General features: G+C 44.5%; 1 protein-coding gene and 1 pseudogene across 1 annotated transcript in view; both read left to right on the plus strand.

The window, feature by feature from the left end:
• The window catches only part of SLC35F3 (solute carrier family 35 member F3), a 129,180-nt gene that overhangs the window by 100,913 nt on the left and 8,357 nt on the right, over nt 1-19,910 (plus strand). The window contains exons 3-4 of the mRNA XM_003797432.3: nt 11,304-11,523; nt 17,878-18,003. Of these exons, the coding sequence (XP_003797480.1) occupies nt 11,304-11,523; nt 17,878-18,003 (346 nt within the window). The remainder of the gene's footprint in view (nt 1-11,303; nt 11,524-17,877; nt 18,004-19,910) is intronic.
• On the plus strand, nt 9,454-9,536 carry LOC111727671 (annotated as a pseudogene).

Below are 19,910 nucleotides of genomic sequence, written 5' to 3' on the forward strand. Positions count from 1 at the left end.
GGGTATACATCACAACCCCCAGGTGAAGGCCTCAAATACAACTTGAACTTTACCTAACAAATGCAAAAATGTAGCCTAATCATTTGTACCCTCATATTAATCTAAAATATAGTAAAATAAGCCAGAGGAAAGTGATACATTATAAATAAGAATTTACAACTAACTGACTTTTCAACAAAAAAACCTGGAAACCAGAAGATAATGGAAGTTATCTTCAAAGGATAGAAAGAAAACATCTGCCGATCTGTAATCTAAGTTCAGTGAAAAGGCCCTTTAAAAAGCAAAGACAAAAGTAAATATGTATTCATCAGCCTGATACAGTGGCTCTTTCTTGTAATCCTAGCACTCTGGGAGTCCAAGGCAGAAGGATCCCTTGAGCTCAGGAGTTCAAGACTAGCCTAAGCAAGAGCAAAACCCTGTCTGTACTAAAAATAGAAAAACTATTCCTAGCACATGGGTTAGGACCAATAAGTGTTTGTTAAATAAATGTTTCCATATGAAGTTCTAAAAAAAAAAAAAAATAGAAAAACTAGTCAGATGTTATGCCAGGCACCTGTATTCCCAGCTACTTGTGAGGCTGAAGCAGGAGTATTGCTTGAGCCCAGGAGCTTGAGGTTGTGAGCTGGGCTGATGCCATGGCACTCCAGCCTGAGCAGTAGAGTGAGACTTTGTCTAAAATAAATAAGCAAACATTCATTAAAGCAGACTGTCACTAGAAGAAATATTATGACTATTCAGGGGTGGCACCTCTGAGCACCTTATGCTCAGTGCATAAGGTGCCAGCCCCATATACCAAGGGTGGCGGGTCCAAACCCAGCCCTGGCCAAACTGCAACAAAAAATAGCCAGGTTGTGGTGGGCATCTGTAGTCCAAGCTACTCAGGAGGCTAAGGCAAGAGAATTGCCTAAGCCTGAGAGCTGGAGGTTTCTGTGAGCTATGATGCCACTGCACCCTACTGGGGGTGACAAAGTGAGACTCTGTCCCAAAACAAAAAAATATGGACTATTCAGGCAGAAGGAATGACCCAAATGGGAGTACAACAGTTTAAGAAGGAATAGTGAGCTTTAAAAAGTTAAATATAAATGAGGACTCAAAACAGTGATAATAACATATCATGGGTGAAGGGCTCTTCCACAAATGGAACATTACCCTGGAAGTGAGAATATTGTAACCTAAATATTGTACCCTCAAATTCATTTGAATAAAGTTTAAAAAAAAATAACATGTCAAGGGATTATGAATAAGTTGAATAAAAATTCATGAAAATAATAGCCCAAAATATGATAAGGTGGTGTTGGATAGAATTAAAGTGTTGTAAGGTCCTCACATCATCTAAGAAGTGATAAAATTAACACTAAAGTATATACTAAAAAGTATATTCTAAAAAGTCAAGAATATATATTGTAATGTTTATCACTGGGAGAACAATAAAAGGATGTACTTCTAACAAGCTAATGTAGAGAAGATGGAATCAGTTTTAATTTTGATAAATCCCCAAAAGGCAAAAAGAAATGATAAGAAAAAAGAATTAAAAACTGATGGTGCAAATATAATAGAAAAAATTTATGATAGAATTAAACCCAAATATTGCAGTAGTTACATTAAACATAAATGGATTAATTTTTAATTAAAAGATTAATGACAATAGAACTTGGTACAACTACTTTGGAAGCCATTTTGCACTATTTTCTAAGCTGAATATAACACATACTTTCTGATCCTACATTTCCACTTTTTGGAATATACCCAAAATAAATATGTACAAAAGGCTATATTCAAGAATGCTTCTAGCACCAATGTTCATAATGCAAGCCTGTCAATGTTCATCATCTATAGAATGGGTAAATTGTGTTATAAAGTTAGATGATATATGGCAGGTAAATTACTGATACCTAAAATAGCACTGATGAATCTTTCAAACTTAACATTGGGTGCAAGAAACCAAGCATAAAAGAGTATATAACATATGATTTCATTCTTTATAAAGGAAAAATTAACTGTGGAGATAAAATATAACCATAATATTATGGTTATATTTTGAGAGATGGGTAATGACTAGAGAGGCCATGAGAGAAAGTTCCAGATTATTGGTATATTCTATATCTTGATAGAGATGGTGTTACATGTATGATTTCATTTTACAAAAAAATAATTAAACTGTTCACCTTAATCTCTGTACATTTAAAGAAATGTATGTTACACTCTACTCCAATTTTTGAAGTTTTTTCTACACAGAAAAGAAAACACATCAATTTCATTTACAAGAGCATCAAAAATAACAATACTTAGGAGTAAATTTAATTTAAAAGATGAAAGTTCTGCATACTGAAAACTTCAAAACATTGCTGAAAGAAATTTTAAAAGACACAAACAAATGGAAAGACATCTAATGTTTATGGATTGAAAGACTTAATATTGCTACCCAAAGCAATATAGAGATTTAGTAAAATCCCTATTAAAATCCCAATAGTATTTTTTTCAAAAACAGAAAAATCCATTCTAAAATTCATATGGGAATCTCAAGAGACTCCAAATAGCCAAAGCAATCCAATCTTGAAAAAGAAGAGCAAATTAGAGAGCTCACACTTCCTGATTTCAAAATATCACAAATCTACAGTAATTAAAACAGTCTGATAGTGGCATAAAGTTGGACATGCAGATCAAAAAAGTAGAATAGAGACCCCAGAAATAGACCTTCACAAATATGGTCAAATGATTTTCAAAAAGGGTGCTAATATCATTCAGTAAGGAAAGGACAATCTTTTCCACAAATGATGGAACTGGATATCTGCATGCAAAGAATGAACATGGAGCCTTGCCTTACACAATAGACAAAAATTAACTCAAAATAGATCAAAGATTTAAACCTCAGAGCTAATACTCTTAGATAACTCTTAGATAAAAATGGGAAACCTGGCTCTGTGCCCATAGCTCAGTGCTTGGGGCATCAGCCACATGCACTGGGGGTGGTGGGTTCAAACCCAGGGTGGGCCTGCTAAGCAACAATGACAACAACAACAAAGAAATAACCAGGCATTGTGGCAGATGCCTGTAGTCCCAGCTACTTGGGAGGCTGAGGCAAGAGAATTGCTTATGCCCAAGAGTTACTGAGGGTGACATACATTACATCAAAATTTAAAACTTTTGCATATTAGAGGACATAATCAACATAATGAAAAGGCAACCTATGGAAAGGGAGAAAATATTTTCAAATTATATATCTGATAAGGGGTTAATATACAGGATATATAAAGAACCTTACAACTCAACAAGAACAATAATAACTCTTTTAAAATAGGCAAGAACTTGAATAGACATTTCTCAAAAAAATAAATACAAATGGCCACTAAGAACATAAAAAGATGTCCAGCATCTCTACTGATTAGGGAAATCTAAATCAAAACCACAAAGAGATATTCACACCCATTATGATGACTGTAAAAACAACCCATTAAATAACAAGTGTTGGTGAGGATGTGGAGGAATTAGAAGCTTGGTACACTATTGGTGGAATGTAAAATAGTGTAGCTGTTATGGAAAATGGTATGGCAGTTTCTAAAAATAATTAAAAATAGAATCATCATATGATTTAGCAATTCCACTTTTGGATATACATACAAAAGAATTGAAAGCAGGCTCCCGAGGTTTGTAAACCCATATTCATAGCAGCATTATTTGCAGTAGCCAAGAGGTGGAAGCAACCCAAGTGTCCACTGATGGATAAATAGCTAAACAAAAGGAGATATACTCATGCCACGATATATTATTCATCCTTTAAAAGGAATGAAATTCTGACACATGATAACAACGTAGATGCACCTTGAAGACATTATGCTGAGTGAAACAAGTCAGCCACAAAGGGACGAATACTGTATAATTCTCCTTCCATGATGTAACCAGAGCAGCCAAATTCATAGAAATCAAAGTAGAGTGGTATTTGCCAGAGACTGGTGAGAAGGAGGAATGGAGAGTTGTTATTTAAGGAGTACAGAGTTTTAGTTTTGCAAGAGGAAAAGTTGTAGAGATTGGTTGCACAACAAAGTGAATATACTTAACCCTATAGAACTCTATATTAGAAATGGTTACGATAGTAAATTTTATGTTATGTGTATGTTATCACGATTTAAAATTTACAATAATTTTTTAAAAGAAAGAAAACAGAGATTGAAAGGGAGCCTGAGTCTTTGGATTCCACCTTGGCTGCACATGAGAATCGTCTGGAATTTTTTTTAATACAGCACAGCCACATTTTAATGCAAATTTACAGTAACAAAATATAAGTATGACTAATGTTTCATTTATGTATAAAATTCCAAATAATGAGACGCCTCCGAGATTTTAAAAGTTAAACAAGAATCACAGTATCAATCCTGGGAAGCCAAGTGAACTATAAACGCCAGGTGGTTGGTAGTGTTAACATTAGCTGGCAGACAGAAACCAGTGCTACTGTGTGGAAACTAGTCAAGATTTGTAAATTTTAAACCATGGCATGCTTTCAAGAATGCGTTCTTCATGTAAACTGCATCATTCTCTACAAAATCCTAGGCCCTTCATTGGACAATCTGATTGACTATGTCTAGGGTTGAATCTAAGAAATAGTATTTTTTTTTTAACTTCCCTGGGATTCTTAAGACTGATGATCTATCTATCAGTTTTTGAAAACCACCAGTCCTCCATAAATGACTAAGTGCATGTATTCTGTAAAAAATTACTTATAGACACATATTATGTGCTAGGCTCTGAGGATGTTAAGATGACACAAGGTATAACAACCACATGGAGCTTATGTTTCAGTGAAGAAGTCAGACAATTAAACAATTACAAGAAAGTGCGGTTATAACAAGGGTCCTACATGCCATGGCAAGGGGGCCAGAGCATAGCAGGGGTGCTTCACTGAAGAGATATATGAGCCGTTACCCAATGGATAGAAAGAATCAACCACAGAGCTTGGCCATTATCCTAAGGGATTGAGGTGGGAAGGAGGACGTGAGTGTAGCATGGAGAACAGGATGGCCTGGGTTAGAGAAGGGACAACAGTGAAGGGAGAAGCTTGGCTGGAGTCAGAGGCAGTAAGTAGTCCATGTAAGAGAGGATAAAGGCATGGGCCAGGACAGCCGCTGTGGGAGTAAAATAATACATAGGAGAAAGAAATAATCTATAGGCCTTGGTGATGAATTAGACATGAAGAAGAAAAGGGGGAAACTAAGAATAATTCCCAGGTATTTGGCCTGGGTAAAAGGATGCATTATGGTACCATATAGGAGTTGAGATGGGAGATACTGAGTTTTTTGAGGAAGGCTGAATTCAAGATGTCTAGGGCTGTCAGAGGAGAGGATGGTATCAGATGAAAGAAGCGTCTTGACCGAAGAGTCGTAAGCTGGGCTTTGAAACTGTGACAGGCTCTCTCTCCCCTCCTTCTGCCTCCTTTCTCTGCTCTCTTTTCTCTCTCTTCCCCCTCGTTCTTCTCTACTCTCTCTCTTCTCCTCCCTACTCTCTCCTTATCTCTCTCCCCTCTTTTCTCTCCTCGGTGCTGCTCTGCAGCCTCCCTCCCCCCACCAATAAAGACCTTTCGTACAAAAAAAAAAAAAAAAGAAACGGTGACAGTAGATCACATTGCTCAGTCACTGTTTACAGGGGGAAAAGAAGAGAACTAGAGGAGAACCTTGAGAAAATACTAAAGAAGTGTTATGGAGGAGGCGCAGAGGGTGCGGAGAGGTCGGGGGAAACCTAGGGGAGTGTGGTGACCTGGAAGCTCACAGAATGTTTCAGGAAGGAACAGTCAGCAGTGCCAGAGGCTTCCCAGAGATGACCACTGACAAGCACCTATAGGGATTAGTGACCAGAAGGACCTGAGCAATTGGTCTGGGGGTCTGGGTGAGTGGAGGGAGCAGACACTGGACTAAAGTAGCTGGGGAGTGAGAGAGTCAAGGTCATGAGAACCTGAATGCAGACGGCTATTTTGTAAGTTTGGCTGCAAGGAAGTTAGAAGAGAGGCATGGGCCAAACCAGAGGCTTGCTTGTGTTGGGGACTAGGTTGAGGCCAGACAGGCTGAGTCATCTTTGAGTGGTGAAGCAAAGGATTCGGAGGAAAGAGGGCATCAGTGGGAGTGTTCACCAAGGAACAACTCCAGGCTGCAGGCCCCGCTCCACTGCTCACATCTTTTTGAATTTACACAGGTCTTTCCATCTGTCTGGGCTGCAGCTTCTTTCACTGTGAATTGGGGGGCTTTTCCCACCCTGTGGTTATCAAACTGCAGTTCTCCAAGCTCCTTAGAGCTTCCCAATCTCAGCTTCAACCACAGCGACTTGACCTCTCTTTTACATATTTTTAATCTTATTTGTAGCAATTGAATGCACATACATACATTGGAAAAACGAAATAGTGGTAAAAGGATCATGGGAGAAAGTGGCAACCCCTTCCCGCTCCGCTCCGTGCCTGTCTCCTCTCAGCCACTCTCCATTCATACAGATACTTTCCCCTGGTGTTTATGCTAATTTAGCTAAATTAAATTCTTCTCTTTGTGTTTCTTAAATAAACATCCTCTGATTTCTGTCTTACCCCAGGCCCTCTTCTCCTGATTCTGTTCCCTCCAGCATAATGACATCCCACTTTTCAGTAAACAGGGTTCACGTTATAATAAGCACGCACATGTTGTTAACAGACTCTGCCTTCTTTTATGAACAACCCGTTATTTTTCCTGCCGACAATATTTGCCTCTTTTGTTTCATTTGCTTGGATTTCCACATAATGATTATTGTCTTTTTCTAAATGTTCCACCATCTCAACAAACTATCAATATTTTCCCTGTTCTCAATCACAAGACTCCCCTGGACACAGCCCTCCCAGAGCCTTCTGCTGCCCCTGGTCTTCCAGTGCTGGGGCTCGAGCTCTCTGTTGCCTGTGTCGGAGTGTGCCTGCTTCCCAAGCACGCCGCCCTCCTCCTGGGTTACACTCTGGCTTTGGCTGAGTGGCTGGAAAGGCAATGCTGTCCAGCACTGCTTAACTGAACATGTCTTTATTATACCCTTACATTTGAATGATATAGTTGGCTGGTGATAGAATTCTGGCTGGGAAAAAAATTTTCCTTCAAAAATGGTAAGGCATTGTGCCGTGATTTTATTCCTGTTTGGGGATGTCTGGTGATGTTGTGATTTCCTATTCCGTGACATATTTTTGTTGTTGTTGTTTCCACTGGGAGCTTGTAGAGCTTATCTGTGCCCCTTCTGTCTCAAGTGTGTGCCTTGTTGGGCTTCTCTCTTCACTCATTTTGCTTGGTGTTTGGTGGGGCTTTGCATCGTGAAGACTCACATCTTCCAGTTCTAAAAAACCTCCTTGAATTACTTGTTGATCATTTCTTCCACTTCATTGTTTCTTCTATCTCTTTCTGGAGCTTCTTTTAATTCTATATTGAACCTTCTGATTTGATCTTCTGAGTTTATCTTCTTTCCCTTTTATGAGAGATTATTTTGACTTTACATTCCAACTCTGCCACTACTTTTTAAAATTTGGTTATATCCCGTCTTTAATCTCCAACATTTTTTCCTTTTCTCTAGTCATTAGTTTTGTTTCATAGGTATAATTTCTTCTCTTATCTGTGCAAGGATACTTTTCTCTCTCTCTCTCTCTCTCTCTCTCTCTCTCTCTCTCTTTCTCTTTCACTCACACACACACACAGGCAAACACCTGTATAAATTCTACCTGTCCTTCTAGGTTTAGTTCAAAATATACATCTTGTATGAATCCTATACAATCATCCATCTCTCTCTTCACTGGACATTAATACTCTAGCATTTGTTATATTCCAAGCCATCTAACATGTAATTATATTTATGCTTGTACTAATTCCTATTGAGAGATCGGTCTTATCTCTCTAATCGTACCACAGTCTTCTTAAGAGCAGGGACTACTCTTGGAAATTAAGCTACTAATTTTCAAAATCTAATAGAAGAATTGGAATATGAAGTCAAGATAATTTCCCACAAAATAAAAGAGAAAAAGAGAGTGAAGGGGGAAAAATATATAAAACTAGAAGATCACATCAGAAGGTCTGATATTGAACTAAAGGAAATTCCAGAAAGAAAAAAGAGGAAAAAAACAAAGTGGAGAAAATTGCAAAAAAAAAAAATAATAATTAATTAATTGGTAATGATAATTTAAGGTGGTTTCCTCATTTTAAAAAAAGCTTACTTAGCTTAAAAACTTGAATTTTTCTCTATCAGCCACAATTTCTTGTCTAGAATTCAGTACAATAAATGCTGAAAAAGTGTTTGTTGACTTGGATTAGATGAAAAGCCGTCTTAACCCCACTAAGACAGGCCATCCCCACTGTGATTCTACGTAGACTACCAAGAACCATAAGTATTTGTCAAATAACATAAGGGCAGAACTTACATATTTTTACAATTGTTCTATCTTTTGCCATATCTTTCTTTTTTTTTTTTTTTTTTTGAGACAGAGCCTCAAGCTGTCCCCCTGGGTAGAGTGCCGTGGCACCACAGCTCACAGCAACCTCCAACTCCTGGGCTCAAGCGAGTCTCCTGCCTCTGCCTCCCAAGTAGCTAGGACCACAGGTGCCCGCCACAATGCCCGGCTATTTTTTGGTTGCAGCTGTCATTGTTGTTTGGCAGGTCCAGGCTGGGGATTCGAACCCACCACCTTAGGTGTACGTGGCTGGTGCCTTAGCCGGTTGAGCTATAGGCACTGAGCCTGCCATATCTTTCCATGCATAATTCAATAGTGGCATTTCAGTGCTTGTTTTTATTGGGTCTCCCTTGAAGCTTAACCCCTTAGATTTCATAGAAAAACATAACCTTCTTTTCTTGCTCGTATTTCATTGGTTTATGAACTATTGGATTGAAAAATATAATTGAAATAACTAGAAGCAATTGGCCCAGGAAGGATTAGAAACAAACACATCTAAATCTTGGTTGGCACATACCTTAATGGGTAGGAAATAATGGCTTGGGTGTGCCTGATGGTAACGTCCAGCCTGGAGCCTTTGGTCTGCCATGGGCATCAGTGAACATAAAGACTGAGGGTGTTAGTCCACCCAGTCAGCTTGGTGGAAGTGAGCGGAGAAAGCATCTACTGCACTCTATTCATATGCCAAGAAGAGGGCTTGGGCAGAAAGAGGTTTGTGTCCATCATATTTCTTGCAATCAAGGGCACATATGGGCAAGCCAGCTGATGCAGCATAGGGTACAGTCTTTGGTTGTAAAACAACACAAGCTCACTGGCCCAGGGAGCCAATCATCTTGGTCTCATTAGTACCAAGATCCACCAGCCTCAGCTGTGATCCTCTGGCCATGAGTTGTGAAAGAGCCAACAGAGCTCTGCCAGGATGGGATCCCCAATTCCCCCCCATTTCCGGCAACCTAAGCCATCAATATTAAACCCAGTCTTGCCCCACCCCTTCTACAACCAGCAGACTTGGAAGGAGATGCAGATTTTCAAGGTTTGTGCAGTGGCAGTATCGTAGCCAATGAGGTTTATCCGAGGCACAGTTATTGCTAATTGAAAACTTTTCTCAAATGTAGATTTTCAGAGGGGAAGTAAGCTGTCTGGTTAGTTTAGACGGCTCCTTCCACAACATGAATTATTCTTTAGCCTTGGTCATACTCAAGGGATCAGCATCACTTTACAGCCACCATAATCACAAAAATGAAGGCAGGCGCCCTTCCTGGTCACCGTCCCTGGGAGAATGAAGACTGTTCTGCAAACAGGGCTTGACCATAAAAATACAGCTGAGACGCTAAATGAAAATTACACGGCAAAGAGAAATATCAACCTACCTGTTAGACGGAGCTGCGTCTGTATAAACCCCAAATGGAATCAATTTAATGGAATTGAATTGGTTTCATGGCACACTTAGCGATTTGAATGTTTTACCCGGTGCTGATTGGTTTAGAAGCAACACAGGACTCTGAGCGCAGTGAAAATTGGCAAAACTGTACCACACCCTACAAAATAGCGTTTCTCCTCTACCAGTCTCCCACCCTCTCACACTTTTCTCCAATAAGTTTTCTCTTTCTTCTTCGGATATCCAATCATTGAATAATGAACAAAGGCAAACTTCCTTTTAGATTAATTGTAAAAACAGACAATAAGGTTAAATTAAAAACCTTAGCCCGGCCCCTTTGACTATTGTCTTTAATGTTCCTCCTTTATCTCTGCCTTTAAAGTGGCACAAGGTGAAGCTATTCCCATCCCCTCAGTGTGTTTGATTTATTTTAGTGACGTCTTTGCTTTTGCTCTCATGGTGGTTCATCTGGGCCTGAGTCTCCATCTAAATGGCAGATGAGCTGGGTCCCAGCCTGGCTGGCTCATCACCCCTGTGGCCAGGAAGCACCATGACTGTGAGCTTGCACAGGGTCCCCTGCAGTGGCAGTGCATCCTCCCTCATCTGTCACCTTGCCTAGCTCACCAAGCCCAACAGAACTATGATCTTCACTCTCTGATGGTCAAGGACACAGGCCGGCTTTCTGTAGACCCAGCCCTTCTTGCTGGGTCTCCTCCAGGCCTGTGATCCACGGCCTTCTCTCCCCTTCTGCACGTATAAGATGGATCCCTCCCCGTAGAATCAATCCTGGTGTTGAAAGACTTTCTCCTGCAGGTGTTCCCTCATCTGATTCCCTCTGAAGACCCCAGACTCCTGGGTATGCCTATCTTTCCTCTGGTAGGTCGTCTATTAGAGAAGCAGAAACAGGAACCTCCACACAGTAGAGTAGCAGGCTCTAAAACTGGCCTCCTGGAGGAAATACATGTAGAGAATTAACACTATTTGTGTCATAGTCACAATGTGTAAGATACACCCAAGAAGTGACTGCTCTTACCTGATCTCAAAGACAATTCCAATTGGGGGTAAAAATGTATTTTTTTAAATAAGCGTCAATAAGGTCTCTTCGAGTATTCATCCTTCTCCATCAGCATTTTCCTCCCTCTCTAAGAGACTTAATGACCTCCTTCTCTTCCTCAGCAAGTGATAGAATCCCTCAGTTAATCATCATTGAGTTGGACCTTTAGGTCAGGTGATCCCAATGTTACCTTCTGGGTAGAACCGTCAATTCCAAACTCAACATGCACAGAAGGAATAATCCACGCTGTCAGGCCACTGTGCAACATTTTCTTCAGTGGACTAGAGTAATAGGTTAAAGAGCTTTAGTAGAAAGGTATTTATTCAGAATAATCAAAAGACCCTCCTACCCCTTCCGATGTTTGCTAAAAAACAAACTGGTTATAGGGAAAAAACTGGTCTGTCGAAACCCAAGAATATAATAACACTGCCTCTCTTTCCTTGTTTTAGGGAATGCTGTCGATTTTTTGGAGACAATGGCTTGACTTTGAAGGTGTTTTTTACCAAGGCAGCACCCTTTGGTGTTCTTTGGACACTCACAAACTACCTGTACTTACATGCAATAAAGAAAATAAACACTACGGATGTCTCCGTGTTGTTCTGCTGCAACAAAGCTTTTGTGTTCTTGCTCTCATGGATCGTTCTCAGGGACAGGTTCATGGGAGTGAGGGTAAGTTCCTTATTATCTGTCTTCCTCCCTCACTCAGTCATGTCAGCCAAAACCTGCCCATTGGCTTGCTTAGCTCCATGTGCTGGACCATGAGCATAAGCTGCTGGCCACTTTCCTCCTGATTTGCAGCAGAAAAAGAGCCCGGCAGAGGGCCGGTTCTTGGTGTGCCTTGCAAACTTTCTTGCTTGCAAACCATACTAGACAAGCATTCATTAAAGCACCTTTCATTTCAAGCATTTCAACAAGCATTCCCTAAAGTGTGTGCCAGTCGGGGACCCCGCCTGGGAATGGCAACGCGCTCCGCTCTCTGTGCGCTCACCCCTCCACCATGGGCAGCTTCGCAGGGTGCAGTTTGTGGCCTGACTGTGCCCTGCAGCCTGGAGCATTCTGCTAGCATTGTCCCTCTCTGATTAGCGTGTGTGTGAAATACGAAGGCTCCTCCAGCATCCGCGTGTGCATGCGGTCTCAGCCCTTTGCCTGGACCACGTACACACAGCCAGAATGAGCCAGGTACACTCAGGATTCATCCAGGCTGCAAAGGGTCAGTTTCACGTCCTTGCAGACAAAGGGGAAATGAAATTTTATCCCTGTCACTTTACAACCAAGACTTAGTCAATTACATTAAAAGCTAGCCAAATTTAGCTAGTCACGCTTCATAACGGTTGTAGGAAGTAGGGTAGGTGTGCTGTCAAATACCAGCTGAAAAATAGAGGGGTCTCGCCCTGAATAAAAGGAACAGGTGACATTGAGCCTGGACAGTCCTAGTGACTTCTGCCTGGCTCCCTCTGGCGGCCATGAGCTGCTACTACTGCCCCATCTTCACCTTGCTGCAAACCAGCACATTTCACCAGGCAGCTTTTGTAGCTAGAAAGCATCGCTTACTCCTCTTACAAAGCTAAGCCTGTGTATGAGCAGGGCAGACTCGGGGCCCTCTCCCTCCGTCCTTCCCTCACTGTCCTGGAACAGTGACATCACCCTGATGGTAGATTCACGCCCACCTAAGTTACCCAAACAGCGGTGGGGACATGAGTCAACTGCTGAGTTGTATTTTTAATGTGCAGTAGAGGAAAAGTTTGTTTTTGAGCCTTAGTGCTAATTTTAGAATAAAAACTCAATCCCTGTGCTACCACCCAGGGAAGCTTTCAGCAAATAAATGACCTAAGACATCATCTACGAGAAATGCCGATAGCTCCGGCAGTAACCCCCCAACAGGCTGCCTGGCTCCACGCTAAAGACGGGAACATCCCAGGCCTCCATGCCGCTGATGCCGCCCGTCTTCACTTTGTTTGATGCAAAGAGCTGAATACACGGAACTTTGGGATATGATTCTGATGTCTCCAACAAGTTCCAAATGAGAGGAGTGTCGAGGTTAATTCTGCTTCTAGCACAAGAAAATAATTTTTTTCAGGTTAAAGAGAAGGAGGTGTGGAAAAATACTCACAGGCTCACAGAGAGCAATACGGTATTTCTAGATCTTTTCTTTGTGACCACCCTGCACAGATGAGAGATGAGACACAGCATCCCTGGATGATGACCTAGTCTGGCCCTGCTGGCCACTTGATTGGTTTGGTCTGTGCTGACCGCTGTATACTGAGCAAAGTTTCTGGTGAAAGTCTTTGGGCCTGAGCTAGCTCTGAAATGGAGATCCAAGGGGCCAGAGTTGGGGATGGAGTTGTGTCACTAGCAAAGCACTGTGTAGGGCAGGTCTCTGTGATAATCGGTACTCCTCTTGGATATACGTGGCCATATGGAAGAGCTCCCCCTAGAGTTGGGAGGCATTTCCCTCCTCTTTTCTTCAAGAGTTCAGAGTCAGCAAAATCCATGAGATACCCGCAGCTTGCCAGAAGCAAAGTTTCTCCTTGATAAACAGGTGGAGATTAAGGTCCAAATTGGCATCTGACTGATGCATGGGCTCGCTCAGACTTCACTCAGAACGCTGGGGTAGCTAGCACCTTCCACCAGGTAATTTCCAAAACTTGGGGAGGACTGAGCAAACTTGATATGAACTTGAGAGTTGCCCGTGAAAACCACCATGCAGGCTCAGCCTAACACATGTGAAACATGGCACAGGAGATTGGCATTATTAAGGCAGTTACTCAAACCACAAGGGCTGTGGTTCCTGGAGGACATCCGCAGGTCCAGGTCACACAGACAGATGCAGATAGAAGCAAATGTGTCTGTCCTACGATGCTGTGTGATCCCAGACACTTAGAGCATCGGAATGTGACAAGCTGTAGGAGTGTCTATTCACAAGGAGCCCAAACTGGCCTGGGTGTCAGTGTCTGTATACAAGTCCTGGCTCTCCAGGACAGAGGTCCTAGTGCACAGCGAGGTGCTCCAGGCTAAGGATCTTGGTTCTGCTCTCATTGGACTTTGAACAAGTTACTAAACATCTCTGAGCCTTGGTTACTTCATCTTCAAAAGGGGCAGAATATTTGTATCCATCTCACTGACTAGTTGTGAGAATAAAATAAGATGATGCCTGCCTGGCACATAAAACTCAGCAATGTTCTGTTTTCTCAATGTTCTTATTCTTACAATTCCTTCTTTTAGAAGGGGTTGGAGGACCAGCCCAATTTTTCTGTTGGGGAGGCAGATTTAGGGAGGCAGTTTTGGATGGCAGAAGCAACTGTAGGGTGAAAGTGGGTAGAGTCTTGGGTGCAGGACGCCCACCTAGCTGTGGTCAGATGCCCCAAGACCACCCCAGTCTCCCAGTCAGAGGAAGTGGAAGGTGAGATTCTCTAATTGTTCAAGACCATTCATAACCACCCATCACCATGAGGGCTTTCAAACCAGCAGGGGCAGAGGAAGGAGCAAGGATCCACCTGGGTCCTTTTTCCAAGATCAGTTCCCATCTCAATCAGATTCTAGCTGATGTTTCTAACAATCAAAATTGTTCCCAGTGTTTCAACAGGAGCCATCCCTGAATAGTACAGCATTGGATCCTGACCCCCCTTTGTGTGGGAGGCTGTCCCCTGCAACCTGAGCCCAGCGCTGGGGAGGACACAGGGGGCAGGGAGCTGATAGGGCTCAGGGTCCAGGCCTCTCTCCACTTGGACATAGGAAGAGTGGACAAGAGGGTCTCTTGATTCTTCCCAAACTCTAATATCCCTTGAGTTGGCGATAGCAGCAGAAGCTGGGAGGAAAACAGCTGGGGGAGAAAATGTACTTAAAAATCATTCAGTCCAAGCGCAGTGGCTCATGCTTGTAATGCCTGCACTTTGGGAAGTTGAGACAGAAGGATCACTTGAGGGCAGGAGTTCAAGACCAGCCTGGGCAATAGCGAGACCCCATCTCTACCCTCACACACACAAAATAAATGAATGACCAGTCCTTTCTTTTCCTTCTGTAAAATGGCCTCAAACTGTACAAATCAAAAAGCATCTACGTGGGGTTCTGTCTGGCAGAGAACTTGCAGCCCGTCACAGTTTTCCCAGCATGAGAGAGAAATCCCAGTCTGAAAGGTGGGGTTTCTACTAACCCTCCTTGTCTCTCCAGATGGCTTGAGGGTTCCCCCCCTTTCCCTCCATAGAGTAGTCACTGTACAGGAGGGTGCATTGCTCACTAATGCCAGGGTGGCTGGGACTCTACACCCAGAGCCCAGGGAGCCCCGTGGGTTATGACAGTGAGTCCCCATGCCAGGTGAGGACATGAAGATGCTAAAGCAGTGTCTAGGCCTGGGTACCCTTCAGGGTACTGTTGCTTCCTTGTCACCAATGAGTTGTTCCCCAGATGAAGTAGAGACGGTGGCTGTCACCAGTTTCAGACCACTATTCCCTGTCAGTCCGTGTTTCAGGATAATTCAGTGGAGAGCAGGGGGACAGGGGAAAAGGGCACAAGCCTGTTGTCCTTGCTGTGTACACAGACTCAGCGCCCTCTCCAGGGACGTCTGGAGGGAGGAGGTGCACGTGGAGCTTCGAACTTGACCGGCCTTCCTTCCAAAGCGTTCCTTTTAGGAAATAGGCAAGGAAATACCTTCCTGTGAAAACTCGGAAGCTCAGATTGTTAGGATGTAAAATGTAAAATATGCACTTAATTTTTTTTAAAAGACAAAACTGGAACCTTCAAATGAATTTTATGCTAAGGAAGAAGGACGCTTGGGCTCTGCCCCCAAAGCTGCAGGGCACGCTTCCAGCCTTTTGTGCTCCGAGGGGAACTGAGAGCAAGGTGGGAGCTCCCAGCACTCGGGGGTGGGGGGGAGGGGTGTGCTGATGACTAGGGGGTGGGGGACCCACAGCCAGGTATGTCGACCCTGAGGCTTGTGGCTGGGACCCCCAGAGAAGACCAGGAGGTGTGGATGAGGGGATCTCCATCCCCGGCCCACCTGCCGCAGTGACCTGAAGGGGCAGCCGGACTCCCTGGTGTTTATCTCCTTGGCTGACCGAAAGGTCAGTGGCCAGCCATGCACACACACACACACACACCCTGCCTCTTCCCCCAGCTCCTCTCACACCTCAGCTCAGCCAGGAGCTTTTAGCCATTTATTATTTAATCAATAGAGAAGAGAGAGGAAGAGGTTGGAAATCTGCCCTGCAAAGCTTCAGAAAAGAATAGCCCCTGTTCCCCTGCATTAAGTTTGGAAAGACTCAAGTGCCAAATCATTGAGATTTTGCTGTTCTCTCCCCTCCCCTCTTTCCTCCTAGTTCTCTTCCTCTTTCTCGCCGGTACCTCTGATGCTGCCCGGGCTGACCCGTTCCTCGCAGCATCCGTGCCTCCGTTTCTCTGGAGCACAAAGCACCCCTTCCCTGCCTGCTTCTTCCCTTTCCCCCCTTATCCAGTTGGTGGCGCAGGGGGCGGGAGTCACGGCTCCCTTACTATCTCGCTATGTCTGTCTCTTTCTTTTAATGAGCAGTGGACGCAGTACACGTAGCACTGAACATGAATGATATGCAGATAGGTGACGCAGAACAACGCCTTACAAATGAATTTCTAAACCAGGAGGGACAAGTAGGCAGATGGGGCCGCCACTTCTCTAGTACCTCATAACCATCTGCTCTGGCCAGGGCCACCGTGTCCCAGGCACTATGTGGAAATACCACATGAGCTTTGCACTAGGAGAAGCATATACCTTCTCCCTGTGCGTGGGATTCAACCACATGACTTTTTACTAATCCAAAAATGTTATGTTTAAGCCACTCCAGGAGTATAGTTGGCAATAGCTCGCTATGGGACTCATACTTTCCTGTGTACATACACAAGCACCAACTTTGCGAACAGACGGACTTGAAATGCATGTCTCTGTTCTTCCATGCAACAGCTGTGTGACTTTGAGCAAGTTACATAACCTCTCTGAGCCTAGGTTTTCATGTCTAGGAAAGGAGGGAGGGTGACAATATCTACCTGTTTTTGAGGCTCAGAGGAAAAATCTAGAGAAAACACTTACCCTCTGGCCCCTCAGTAATGTGAGTTATGTGGTATTGTCACAGGTAGCTGAAGTCAACTTTGAGCGCTCCATAAAGGGATAAAGTCTCAAGGCAGGCCAGTGGTTGAAACTTCTGCCATATACATTTGTTCTGCTGACAACTCCCACTCCCCACCTCCCTCCCCGAGACACTGATGCAGCTCCATGGCTACCTGTGTTTATTCTCTGTGTTGGTGCATTTTTCTCCTTAGGGTAATACCGTCCCAGAAAGTTTACTTCCTATTTATTCACGCGTAGCAATTTTACTTTGCACAGCAGTACTGTGTACATCTCCCCAGAGCTCCCCGTGCCACTGAGGAGTCAGTAGCTGGACGATAATAAGATTGAGGACAGTTGCTGGGGCTGGGGCTAGGGGCAAAAGGCCTGCAGCTGCTAAGGACAAGGACAGCACCTCCAGGGCTGGAGCGTTGTTCGGAGCCCTGATTGGCAGGTGACATTTTGTCAGGCCCCACAGCTGGCACGGGAAAAGGGGACAAGACCTGCTGCCCTCATGGCCCCTTCCCTGTTGAGATATAAAGACAGGGTCACACAAGGTGGTTTCAGAGGTTGGGGAAGAACTCAGGTCCTTTCTGGTCCCCGCACAGGGGTTGTCTACCAGGCCCTGTCCTGACCAGCTACCCATCATCACTGCCTTCTCAAGCTCCCCAGAATCCCAGGGACCGGCCACCACCTGGTGCTAAGTTACTCCTTGCTGGCAGCTGTCTCTGGCTCTCCCGTCATGCCGCCCTTTGCTAAGTGCCCCCTTTAAACAGCAACAAGAAATCTAGACGGGTGTAGCCTTTGCCTAGTCCCCTCCCAAGGAAGCCTGGAAAGGGGACCCCGCTCACCGCTCACATGGCTGAACCCCACATGTGTTTCAGCTTTTTGGCCCTTGCATCGTCCGTCCGACTCGCCACCACTACCCTGACCGTCTTTTTCTTCCCTCCGTTCAGATTGTAGCCGCCATCCTCGCCATTGCTGGCATCGTGATGATGACCTATGCTGACGGCTTCCACAGCCACTCTGTCATCGGCATCGCGCTGGTCGTGGGCTCCGCGTCCATGTCTGCCCTCTACAAGGTACGGGTGGGAACGCTCCTCCGCCAGGGCGCTCGGCCTCCGACGGCTGGTGCTTCCTACTTTGGGGGAGGTTCTGTTGGTTCCTGTGTGCTTAGAGACAAGTAGCTGTTTTCTTTTCTTTTTCTCTCTCTCTCTTTTATTTTTTTTTTTTTTTGAGAAAATGTCTCTGCTACCTCGTATAGAGTGCCATGGTGTCATAGCTCAGAGCAGCCCCATGCTCCTGGGTTCAAGAGATCCTCCTGCCTCAGCCTCCCAAGTAGCAGGGACTACAGCCAACTGCCACAACGCCCGGCTAATTTTCCTATTTTTAGTAGAGACGTGTCTGCTCTTGCCCAGGCTGACAAGTTGCTGTTTTCAATGCACATGAGGCAGATAGAGACTTCCACCTAGGGCCACTGGACATGCGTGGCTGCTCTGGGTTTGGGCCTCTGGGCATTTGCATCCATGGCCAGGTGAGTGTAGCACTTGAGATAAAGCAGGTGGGTAGGCAGAGTCAGGTTCCTGCCTTCACTGCTTGGACAGGAACTGGAGAAGAACCGGGGGCTCGAGTGTCTGTCTCTGTGTTTGCTCAGATGAGTTCCCACCTGGGAGCCTCGTGGGCCTGCAGACTTAGACATCGGACGCAGCTTTGTTCTGCAAATCTTTACCCACACAGTTTCTGCAGCTGTCAGTGCTAAGTCTGGATCCATATGCATTTCAAGCACTGCCTTGTAGACTAAATACATAAAGGCACAACTGCTACTATGGAATTATCAAAGATTTTTGACAAAATGTTGGGAATCGTCGGAAAGCACTTCCCAGATGCAGGTATAGAGGAAACAAATTTTTATCCTCCTAACCGGGTGCTTCATCCTGCCCAGCCCTTCCTGGATGCAGCCCTCCGGCTGCTCCCTCCCCTCACCTCCTTCCCTCTCCTCTCTCCCTCTCCTTAGATCCACGGGAGAGAACGCAAATACAGTCAGGTCCCCAAGTTGGAAAACTGACCTGGAGGACTCGATGAGAAGTGAGATTTTGGCTGTGAGACTTACCTGCCATTTGTGGTGGACTCAGACAATAGGGAAGAGAGAACTAAGTTCTATACAAAGTCATAAAAAGCGGCTTCTTCCCCCCTCTGGGAGGGCCATGTGTTACAGTTTGGGGAAAGTGAGATAACTCTACCTTCTTATTCCCCGTCCGTTCCCTGGCCTCCCTGCCCACCTAGGAAGACATACACATCATTGTTTTCCTCTGGAACACCCGTCACTGAGGTGATCTGATAATTGAGCATCATTCTGAGGCTTCAAAGCCACTGTCCAATGTGGAAAATATTACAAAGCTACACCCCACTGTACTCAATCAGCTGTGTGCTCATGAGGAGCAGAGAGCGTGTAGAAACACGGTCCACGCCAAGCACAGTGCGCTGTGATTCCTGTCTCCATTGCCCCTGCTGCCTACGATTTATCCAGAGGGACTTCTAGGTGGGAGTCTGATTACTTCCTTTTTGGTACTTACTGCACATACACCAGGAGACAGCTGAGCACACACTGAGGAAGCAGGAGAAGGGGGTAGGGACAGCCATGCAGGGCCTCAGACAGGCCACAGGCCACCCCGGGGGAGGGACAGCAATGCAGGGGCTCAAACAGGCCACAGGCCACCCCGGGGGAGGGACAGCCATGCAGGGGCTCAGACAGGCCACAGGCCACCAGACACAGAAGCTACTCTTAGTTCTGCTTCTGGCCACTCGCATCACATTCGTCCCTCTCCTCCCAGCCTGCCGAGGACCTGAAATGATGTACAAATAAAAAAAGATTCAAGAAAATAAGTGTGTGGTGCCTCCCACTAAAACCATCCCTGGAAGGGAGGTGAGTGGATGGCAAAGAGATGACAAAATCTCTCACCTCCACTAAATAGAAAACATCTTTTTTTTT

This window comes from Otolemur garnettii, unplaced genomic scaffold (assembly GCF_000181295.1).
Source record: "Otolemur garnettii isolate 467f Iridium unplaced genomic scaffold, OtoGar3 scaffold00116, whole genome shotgun sequence".
In the NCBI taxonomy this organism is placed as follows: domain Eukaryota; kingdom Metazoa; phylum Chordata; class Mammalia; order Primates; family Galagidae; genus Otolemur; species Otolemur garnettii.